Raw genomic sequence first — 11,630 nt, 5'->3', positions numbered from 1 at the left:
ACTGCAGTAGTATTTTTTACAGCTGGAGAACCACACTGACACATCATTATCATCCGAAGTCCAAAGTTCATCCTTCCAAAGCAAACATTAGGGTTCACTCTTGGTGTGGTACATACTGAGGGTTTGAATTTATAATAACGTGTTGTAGCACCATACAAAGTAGTTTCACTGCCCTAAATATCCTCTGCTCTCCGCCTACCCATCCCTCCCTCACCCTTAACCCTGAGAAACAGCTGATCTTTTTAGTTTTCGCTTCTCGGCCTTTTGGCTAAGATCAAGTGTAGTTTTACCTTTCCCGGAATCATATAGTTGGAAACACGCGGTACGTAGCCTTTTCACACTAGTTTCTTTCACTTGGTAATATGCATTGAGGTATTCTCCATGTCTTTTCATGGTCTGATAGTTCATTCTTTTTAGCACTGAATAACATTCTACTGTCTGGGTGTATCACAGATTATTAATCCATTCAGCTACTGAAGGACATTTTGGTTGCTTCCAAGCTTTGGCAATTATGAATACAACTACTACAAAAATCCATTTGCGGGTTTTTGGGAGGATGTAAGTTTTCAACTCTTTTGAGTAAATACCAAGGAGTGTGATTGCTAGACTCTATGATAAGAGTATGTCTAGTTTTTTTTTTCTTTTTTTTTTTTGAGAGAGAGAAAGAGAGAGAGAGAGCGTGCACACAGAGAGAGAGAATCTTAGGCAGGCTCCACACCCAGCATAGAGTCTGACTTGGGGCTCAGTCTCATGACCCTGAGATCATGAACTGAGCCTGAGCCAAAATCAAGAATCAGACGTAACGAACTGAGCCACCCAGGGGCCCCAGATTATGTTTAGTTTTTAAGAAGCTGCCAAACTGTCTTTGGAAGTGGCTATACCATTTTGCATTCCTACCAGCACTGGAAGGAGTCCCTGTTGCTCCACGTTCTCACCAGCATTTAGTGTTGTCAGTGTTCTGGATTTTGGGGACTCTTAACAGGTGTGCAGTGGAATCTACTGTTGTTTTAACTTGCATTTTCCTGTGTGCTTGCTTTATCCTTGCTATTAGTTTCACCCTGTGACCTTTCTCTATCTAAGGGAAATGCTTCAACATATTTCAGTGTTCAAAGCCATTTGTCCCAAATATGTCAGGATTGTTTCAATTTTATATCTTTTATGGTATTATTTATTTATTTGCCAGAGAGAGAGAGAGACAGAGAGTGAGAGCACAAATAGGTAGAGCAGCAGGCAGAGGTAGAGGGAGAAGCAGGCTCCCCGCTGAGCAGAAAGCAGGAAGTGGGACTTGATCTTAGGAGTCTAGGGTGGTGACCCAAGCAGAAGGCTGACGTTTAACCAACTGAGCCACCCAGGTGCCCCTTCAATTTCATTCCTTTCAATAAAAGTAACATTACTTGTTTTTCTACTACTCTAAGACTTTCAAATCAAAATAACAGTACTGGTAGTAATAATAATTATAATAATAATAATAATAGAATCTTGTATCAGATGTCTCATTTTTTTTTCTTTAAAAAAATTTTTTTTCTTGTTTTAGCTGTCTCAATTTTTTTATTTGGATGTCTTCTGTAATCATTTTGAGCCAGAATATCTAAAAAGAAGCCAATAAATCCAAATGACACACACAATAAAGGGGTGTAAGGTTAAGTTATCTTATATAGCAAGATAATTCATCAGAGAGCTCAGTGTATGTTTTGCCACGAATTTATCTTGAGTTCAACACCCCATACCTGCTAGTCTTCACTAGAAGAGTGGCTCGCCCAGCATGCTGGTTAAAAATGCAGCTTTCTAGGTTCTACCCCAGATATTCTGATTGAGTCATTTGAGGATAAAAGTCTGGATTCTGTGTTTTAAAAGAGCATTCTCCCCTCCCCTCAAAAAAGCTTCTCTCTCTCTCTCTCTTTTTTTGCTTTATAGCTTTCATTTTGCTTTATAGTTTTATTTTCTTTTCTAATTTTTCTACATTGACTGTATATTGCTCTTTAAAATAGGAAAAGAAAGCCAGTACTTTATTTTTATTAAAAAAAAATCTTCCGGGCTGTGTCCTGAAAAGATAGCTTTTGGCTATGCCCCAGTGTAGAGTTTGGAGGCCTAACTGACTCATTCTCGTGAATACTTAAGCAAATTTAGTTACTTCTTGAGACTTCTTGAAGTACATTTTGGCCTCGGCCCTTTTAGGCTACTCCCAATCCATTGACAGATTTGACATTATTTTCTGAAAGTTGCAAGCCAATATCAAGTCTCAGGTCCCAATCAGTCATTCCACCATCAACTGTTTTATTGTTACTGTTAGTTGTTTATCAAGAGAAACTATTTCATAACTCAGTACTCATGTTCATAGTTCAGAAACACAGGTCAGTGACAAACTTCCACGGAACTCAACTTAAAGAAATTCTTTACATTCCAACATTACTTTGCACTCTGAAAGATACCAGCTTTCTTCATCTCCTCAAAATCTTTCATGGAATCATAATTTCTGTAGAAATCTGCATATGCCTTCTTTCTTAGTTTGGCCACAGCAAACTTATAGAAAGCCACAGCCCCCCAGGATACAGTGAATGCTCCAACATCATGAAATCGCAGATGCTTGGCAGGAAGGCATTGCGACTGAGGTCTCGTCAAAACTCAACCAACCTCAAACCCAACGTCCTTCCTAACTGATGCAGAAATGCCCACCATTAAAAGCATTAAATGAGGAAGGTAGGTTTGAACTAGAAGAAATAGAGGAAAGGCAGAGGCTTAAGGACCTTGATTAAATGAAACAGAAAAGAATAGTGCATAAATGTGTATAGATTATTTTCTAAAATGTGTATAGTATTTTCTAAAATACTTGCTTAGAAATCATGGTCTAACTTTTTAAATTACTAAATTATATATATCTACAATTATAAATTAATACATATCATTAAATTAAGTACAAACTGGAGAAACAGAAAAGAAGAAAATGGTTAATTTCCCACAGACTACAAATTAAAAAGAACTGCTGTTACAATTCAGTTATTTTCATTTATTTTTTTTGTAATATACACAAAACTATACTATATTTTGAAAATCCTGTGATCTTGCTGATTTTATTAATTTATACCCTGGGACAGTAATTCCCAAACTTTTCACCATTAAGGACTTTTTTTTTCTGTACACATAGACCTTAGCCCCTGCCATCATGGATCCCAGATTTTGAAAAATATTGTTAACCAAACTATACTAGCTCACAATAATTACTTGTTTCATTATTTTTTAAATAGTTAAGACCATCTGTGATGGCCTGTCAGAGCTGATCTGTCCCACTAAGTTAACCATTACAAACCCAAAGTTACCACTTTCACAGACCCCTTAAATACCCAGGGACCTCACTCCATGAATTAGTCTTAAAGAAAAAGCATTTGCTAAGCTAAGCTAAGCTTACTCTAAACCCAGTCAAAATTATCACAAGTCTAAGTAGGTGGTATATAGATTAATGAGGGTTCAGAAGCTATTTGGTCTTATCCTAAGTGCTCAGTCTTCACCTTTGAACTAGAAATATTTCTCATTAAAAACACACCTTGAAATGGAATCATTTTGGAATCTCTTTTTGAATAGATTAGAGGTTCTGCTTGAAAATACAAATGTGGGGGCGCCTGGGTGGCTCAGTGGGTTAAGCCGCTGCCTTCAGCTCAGGTCATGATCTCGGGGTCCTGGGATCGAGTCCCGCATCGGGCTCTCTGCTCAGCGGAGAGCCTGCTTCCCTTCCTCTCTCTCTGCCTGCCTCTCTTGTGATTTCTCTCTGTCAAATAAATAAATCTTTAAAAAAACAAACAAACAAACAAAAAAAACTCCTCTGTTGACCTCTAAAAAAGATCCATTTCAGAGAAGTGTTAAAAAAAAAAAAAAGAAAGAAAATACAAATGTGTGGAACTTCTAGTGGTTACATAGTTTACTTCAAGAAAAGTCAGTGTCCATAATGATTTCAATAAGAAATATCAACATAAGAGGTGTCAACTGTATTTCTGGGCACCTCCTTGAATGTCTTCATGAGGCACACAGAGCAAAGCCTACCCAGCGAGGCGAGATGTTAACATTATTGAATCAGAATTAAATACAGAGTCTAGACCTTTTACAATTGGTCTTTATCTTCAAGGTATTTTGGTATCATTAAATCAATGGATAGAGCCACAGGCTAGCTAGAACAAAATACTCTCTGGCCCTTATCATGGCTTCAAGTTGGATCTACTAACTTGATGTCCCAAAGACTTACTCTAAACGTCATCCTCTCCACACCCTGAAGTACTTATTATTACAGAGTCAGTGGCCCTGGAGGAACTAGACCCTGGAGAGTAGAAGATAGTCAGTCTCTCCCCTTTCCCCCCCGGCTCCTTTGCACCAGACAGGGTTGGAATTTTAGCCTGTATGAAAAGCAGCCAACTGCTTTTCTGGAAGGTAAGGGTTGCTTTTCTGGAAATGTGTAGTGATTTTCTTTACTTGGGTCAAAGGAGTTAGAAGGAAAAGACCTGAATATCTCTTCGGTTCCTATGTGTGAGGCAAGAGTGAGAAAAGAAGAACACAGCAGTTATGAGTATGAACACTGGTACTACATTTCCTGCTCTGCTTCTTGCTAATTGTGAGACTATAGGGATGTCAGTTTCCTTATCTTAAAATTGGGGTTCTAATAGTACCTGTTATGAGGTTTAAATGAGGTAATCTTACAAAGTGCTATTAGTAGAGTAAGTGAGACATAGTAAGCGTTGTATCTGATAAATTAATTTTGATTGTGTTTAGTGTTAATCTATGTAAGTCTTATTTTTCCCCCCCACTGAATTATATACCACAGAATGGGTAAATCTAGGAAAGAGAAGGGAAAATTCACATTTCTCTTTGTGTTAGAGAATGCCCTATATCTACTCTGACTTAGATTGTATCTTATGCTTTACACACGTTTAATTCCAACATTCTGAGACAGATGATATCACCTTTTCACAGTCAAAGAAGCTAAATCTCAGAGAGCACAGTACTGGAAACAGATTCAAATCTAGTCTAATGACAAACTCCATACTCACTACCATAAGAGTTACAAGGAAAGATCTTGTGCTGTTCAGATGGTCACATTCTCCTGTTGTTCTCTCTTATCTGTTGTTCTAAAATGTTCAGTGTATGCTTCCGAAAATATACAAGGACATATAGTTGGGGTGCCTGCATGGCTCAGTCAGTTAAGTGTCCACTCTTGGTTTTGGCTAAGGTCATGATCTCAAGGTCATGAGATCAAGTCCCTTGTTAGGCTCTGCACTCAGCACAGAGTCTGCTTGAGTTTCTTTCTCCCTCTCCTTCTCCCTTCTGGCCCTCCTATTTATGGACTCCTCTCCCTCCCTCTGTCTCTTTCCCTCTCTCTCTCAAATTTATAAATAAATCTTTTTAAAAAATACAAGGACATAGAGTCAATATCAGGCCAATGGATCATAGGCACAAAAGCATTCATCCTCCTTTCCTGAAGCAAATACAAATTTATGTGAGAGGAAAAGAAAAGAATAATAATTATATTCTGAAGGGGAAGGGTGAAAGAGTGGGAGGGATGAAAGGGGGAAAGAGGAAGGAAAGGGAGGATATTTGGCTGACTAATAAATACTATAAACTTAATTTATAAGACTGGTGAACACAAACATTCAGGAAGGATCATAAGGAACATGAAATGAGCTTCTGCCTGGAGGAAAGAAAAGGTCAACAGACAAGCATATCACAGGCCCCCAGGAAGCAACCTTGTGAACAGACTCAGGTGTAGTCAAGCATAGGCAGCATTCCAAGAACAGATGAGTTTCAAGCCAGGTATTAATAAAATAAGAACAAGAGTAGAGACGACTGGGACCCATTGTCAACACTGCTGACCTTCAGGTAAGGCTGGAGTTGGGCTTTGAAAATGCTGTTCAGACACTTAGGAAAGATTGTTCCATAAGACAAGGAGTTTAATGAGAAGGAATAAGGAGATTGAGAGAACAGATGTGGAAGAAGAAAGAGGAAAGGGAAAAAGAGAATGGGGTCAGTAGAGAAGATTAAGACTATTAAAGGAACAGATTTAAAAGATCAGACCATCAGTCAGACATTTTAAATTAGCACTTACTATATGCGGAACATTGAAATTATCTGCTGAGGATATAACAGAACAATAATACAGATACTACCATTTTTTGAATATTTACAAATCATCAGGTACTACGGGGGTGCCTGGTGGCTCAGTCTGTTAACTGTCTGCCTTTGGCTCATGTCATGATCTCGGGGCCTGGGACTGAGCCCTGCATTGAGCTCCCTGCTCAGAGGAGAGCCTGCTTATCCCTCTCCCTCTGTGTGGACACTCTCTCTCCCTCTTGCTCTCTTTCTCAAATAAATAAATGAAATCTTAAAAAAAAAAAAAACAAAAACCATCAGGTACTATGGTAACAAGTTACACCCTTTTCTTCTGTTTTAATCTTCACAGCCCTGTGAGCCAAAGTCTCTAGGCTTGAGAGGTTAATCACAGCTAGTTAGTGGCAATTATGGATTCCTAAACCAGGTCTATTTGGTTGTTTTTTGCTTTTTGTTTTAAGATTTTATTTATTTATTTGAGGGAGAGAGAGAGAGCGTGAGTGGAGGGAGGAGCAGAGGGAGAGGGAGAAACACACTCACCGCTGAGCATTTGAATTAAGGTAATTCCTTCACCTCTCTTCTCATCTATCTTTAATTTTTAAAATGTATTTGTGTATATTGTTAATCATTAAAAGGATCTATATTTATTGTTAAAAAAACTGGAAAACACTGTTCACATGGTAAAAAGGTAAAAGATTTTTCAAACCTATATTTTTTTAAATATAAATAAATATAGGTTAAATATAAAATATATATATTTTTAAAAGTATAAAAAACATCCTGCTAAAGCATGGGTGAAAGTTTCTGTTTTTGCACTCATATCAGCATTGACTATGGTCTTTAAAAAATGTCCATTTGATAAAGGGAAAGGAAGTTCATTGTTATTTCAATTTGCACTTCTCTTATACTACTGAGGTTTTATGGCTTTCTATGTTTCTGGCCTCTTCTATTTTGTGTCCGTGTGTGACACACTAATATCTCTTCTTCGTTTGCTTTTGGAATATCTGTTTCATACTGATTTGTAAAATTATATTAAGAATATTAACTTTATTATATGTAGCAAACATTTTTCCTAGTTTCTCTGGTTTCGTTTATAGGACATTTTAACATAAAGAAGCTTTTCAATTTTGCATAATCAAATCTATTGAACGATTTGTGTTTTCCTCTTTTGCTTTCTTCCCCTTGGAACAGCCTTCTCCACCCCACAGTTGGCTGTGTTTTCCTCTAATGGGCTGGGTTTTGAAGGAGGCAAGGGACCTGGATTGACCCAGAGGAGAAGGAAAAGATTTAGGGACACAGGGCAAGTGTAAAGATGGGGCTGATGCAGCTAGGCACAGGAATGAGGCCCAGGGACTGGCAAATAGATATTGTATTGCATCAGTCTATGGAAGGCAGACAAAGGGAGGAAACCATAGAGGGTTGGGGCCTTGAAGGCCAGGTTGTGGAGCCTGGCATTGATTTGGTAAACAGAAAATAGAGACTCATGCCAGCTTCTCCCAAAAGGGATTCCCAGGTGGAAGAAGGATGGTAAATAAGCATAAATTTGCAGGAAGTTGCACAGATACAGGGAGCCAGAAGAGCTGGGACACTGTTGCTGTAATCCAGGCCCCAGGTGATGACACAGTAAATTAGCAGAGCCAGCTAGAGAAGTGGAAAGAAGAGGCAGGTCCAAGAAATAATTCTGTAGGGAAAACAACAAAAAATAAATAACAGCAATAAGAACAAACTCAGGACTCAGTGATTTAGTGCACTAGGAGACATACAAAAGATAGAGGCTGTAATTTCTGGGTGCTGATGGCATATCCACAACCACCTGTCCAGTGGCTGGGATGCAAGAGGGCAGCTCACTGATGGAATGAAGGAAGCTTGATGTCAAGCAGGAAACTGGGGGACTTGATTCTCTCTTCCCCAACACATGACTAGGAGCACAACCTGTGCTAGGAGGAAGATAAAGCAGCTTTCTGTCTCCTTAGGGATGTTTGGAAACCAACTAATTAATGAACACAGAGCCTCATTTCTCAAAATTGTCATTTCTCAATTTTTAGAAATGACAACATCTATGTCCGTATCGTTGCTTCTGGTAAGACCCTCTAAGAAGGGTTACCAGATAAAATACAGATCTCAGTTACATATGAATTTCAGATAAACAGTGAAAAAATTTTGGTACAAGTATGTCCAAAGGCTTTTACGGGAGATAGTTATATCTAAGAAAGTATTTATTTTTTATTTAAAATTCACATTTACCTTGGTGTCCCATAAGGAGAGATTCCAGAATCCTCTAAGAATATGGAAATTTGTACTTCAAAGCTGATGACAGTTGGGAAATGGAAAACGTGGCAGGAAATTTCAACTTCCCAAAGCAAAGAAGATGCAAATCAAGTGGAGGGAAGAGATGATAAATGTTGAATCGATGAATTAACAATTCTTGTTTCTTGAGCACTTGCTTTGTGCCTTGTTGAGTACTTTGGGGGCTTCACTCAGGAGCTTACAATGAATTTTAAATTAATTCCTAGAATCAGGCACTTAACAAGCATGTACTGGGAACCTATGTGCTGGATTCAAGCGTTGGCACTAACTTCTCAGATAAAGAACATAGTATTGGAGGTTTAAACAATAGGAGAGACTAGAGTAACTCAGGAAAAGAACATTTGGAGACAAATTTAAGATGGAATCTAACTGGGAACTGAAAGCATGGCTTCTAAGAGCAACAGGGTGAGCTAAGAAGTGATGTCTCCTCTATCTTCAGGGCTTTCCTAAGCTTAGGCCATAGTTCAAAGGAAGTAGCGATCAGTTGAAGGTCACACATTAATTAAAGGACAGGGGCTTTAAAGCAAGCCCTGAGTCACTCTGAAGCTCTTTCCTCAACACCACGCTGCTGCTATACGGAAGAGCTCACGAAACATGCCAATTGTTTGCCCTGATGCGAAGATGAAAAAGTCCATTCTCCTCACACGAGTATCTTCTGAGGAGAAAGGGCTGAGCAGGAGCTTCCCCCACCAGCCTCCTCCTTTCTCCCAAGACCCTGGATTCTTTGGGAGAGGAGTTTCTTCTAGGAGACTGTTGAGAGTGTAGGTGAGTTTTCCTATGAGGATGAAAGTTGGTGAAGGGATCCTTACTTGACCGACCTGGGAAAGCTGACCTAGCCCTTCCTTGTGCCAGAGCTCTTCTTCATGTCCACTTCTACCCTGAAGTGTCAGTGGCTCAGCCTCTGACACAGAGTGACTGGGAGGTAATGAGACATCCACAGCCCATCTACTGGGAAACCTGGTGTCTCACAGCACTGTATCCTTAGGGCATGACTAGTATAGGACCAGTGACACAAGGACTAGTGTTTTTAAGAGTATTTCACAATTTATGAAGGGCTATAATCGACATATTTCTCTTATTACTTAGAAAAATCTGGGAATTATTTTCAGGTGGAGAACCCAGATCTCAGAGATGATAGGTGATTAGTCCAAGAAATATTAGTTAGGGTTGGGACTTGGGGCATAGACTCTTCTAATCCTAAATCCAAATCCGAAATCCTAAATCCTAAATCCAAAGATCTCCAAACTATGGACTTATTTAGGTTTAAACATGTTCTTTTCTAAAACAATGAGTCCTCCTATCTCCAAAAATGTTACAGTCTTTCAAGAACTTACTTTTAATAAAGACTCTACCACAATTTCTCAATTATTTGTGAATGGCTCACTTTTTTTTTTTTTTAAGAGAGAGATTGCAAGCATGAGCAGGGTGTGGGGAGGGCAGAGAGAGAATCTTAAGTAGACTGCAGGCCCACCCAGTGTTGGGCTCAATCTCATACCCTGAGATCATGACCTGAACCGAAATCAAGAATCAGGCACTTAACTGACAGACTGAGCCACCCAGGCGACACAGTGAGTTGCCCACTTTTTAAACTTTAGGTGAAATTTGCAATGTTGGCATTTCAAGGGAAGCTCAAGTTTTTTTGTTTAAGGCATGTATCTTCTCCCCTTTCAGGAGGAGGGCCCTGTGTTGATTCTCCTGAAGCCTCAAGATGAGGGAGGAAGTCACAATGAAGAGATGGGGTCTGGGGGCCTGGGGTAGGAATGGGGGCTGGTATAGCTCCTGACAATGAAGATCTAGCACAAAGTCCCAGGGAGCTCACCCCTTACATTTAGTTGAATAACCAAATATTTACTGAGCACCTACATTGGCTATGTGCTGGCTGTACAGGACTCTGGCCATAGCCTCCCAGCACATAGGAATAGATAGAAAGTTAATGGGTCATTTCAAGTTTCCTCTTCCTACAGAAAATGCATGCAGAGTATAATAAAGGAACAGTGCCTGGCTTTAAATTTTAATCACAATTCCTGATCTACTGGTTGGAGACCATCAGTTTGTCTCTTTTCTCAAGGTCACATATTTTGAGCTTTTAGTATTTGCCTGATGATATGCTAAATATTTTTAGATTCTTCATCCAAGACTCTGTTTCCTTGTCTGTAAAACAGAAGCAATAAAACTGGCTACCTTTCAGGGTTGTATTAGATGAGATGATAGTAATAGTTATACTCTATTAAGAGTGAACCCTGTGCCAGGCACCATGGTGGGAAGGGTAATTATTTCATTCAACCTTTGCCAAACCCATGAAGTAGGTACTATTTTTTGAACACATTTCATAGACAAGCACATTGAGGTTGAGATTGCTTAAATAAATTGCCCCAGCTCACACACAAAAAATGAGTTTGGACTCTAATATAGCCTGGCCAGAGTTTGGATTCTAATATAGGCTGGTCAGAGGTTAAAGTTATGTGCTCAATTACTGATCCGTGGTGTGTTCACATAGTAAAAGTACAAGAAATTTCTAATGCGTGATTTAGTGATGGCTGTTCTCTATTGCTTGTCTCTAATTCATTCTGCAACACTAAAGATAGTTTTGAAAATTAAAATCTAAAATTTTCTCCATTAAACATTAGACTTATTTTTGACAAATAGAAAAACAAATAGAAAAACAAGGCCATCCCTTGGAGGCTTGAAAGCTAAAGTGAATACATTTCCACTACATGCTCCCTTTCTGCCTTAATTAATTTCTTTCTGGTTAAAAATAGGTTTTGGTTACCTTTAGGAGCAACCATTAGGGCGAAAAATACACCAAAGGGCAACACATACACTGAGCTGAAAGTGAGAAGGTGGAGAGTGGGAAGGGAATTAATATTGATTAAACTCTTCTTTATGCCGGTCATCTTAAGTATGTTATTCATTCACTTTGCTCAACAAGATTTATTGAGCACCTATTGTGTACTTGGAACTGTACTGATGATGACCTATCAAGTTCTCACCACAACATTGCAAAATGAGGATGTAGAACCTCAAAGAAGTTAAGTAATTTGCCAAAGGTCACATGATCAGTTGTTGACAGAACCTAGTTTCAAATTCTGGTCAGCCTATTTTCAGTCTGTGCTGTTTTCTGTTTTTTTAAAGATTTTATTTATTTCAGAGAGAGACAGGAGGAGCAGAGGGAGGGGGACAAGCCTCAGTTCCACGACCCGGAACCATGACCTGAGCCAAAACCAAGAGTCGGTTGCTTA

General features: G+C 39.0%; 1 protein-coding gene and 1 non-coding gene across 2 annotated transcripts; one reads left to right on the top strand and one right to left on the bottom strand.

Annotated features, from left to right (window-relative positions):
• The first annotated feature begins 248 nt into the window (after positions 1 to 248).
• On the top strand, positions 249 to 432 carry LOC123950228. Its single transcript, XR_006820212.1, has one exon. It is a non-coding gene; the product is annotated as a U2 spliceosomal RNA (small nuclear RNA).
• A 1,974-nt stretch (positions 433 to 2,406) lies between these two features.
• Positions 2,407 to 11,177, bottom strand: LOC123948791 (cytochrome c oxidase subunit 6C-like). Its single transcript, XM_046015939.1, has 2 exons — positions 11,162 to 11,177; positions 2,407 to 2,621 (listed from the first exon to the last, which is right to left on the bottom strand). The coding sequence occupies exons 1-2, from the start codon at positions 11,175 to 11,177 to the stop codon at positions 2,407 to 2,409; spliced, it is 231 nt and encodes a 76-aa protein (XP_045871895.1).
• Between the last annotated feature and the right edge of the window lie 453 nt (positions 11,178 to 11,630).

This window comes from Meles meles, chromosome 8, assembly GCF_922984935.1.
Source record: "Meles meles chromosome 8, mMelMel3.1 paternal haplotype, whole genome shotgun sequence".
NCBI classification, from domain to species: Eukaryota; Metazoa; Chordata; class Mammalia; order Carnivora; family Mustelidae; genus Meles; species Meles meles.
Note: the sequence above shows the minus strand (reverse complement) of the source record. Positions and strands in the feature narration are given on the sequence as shown.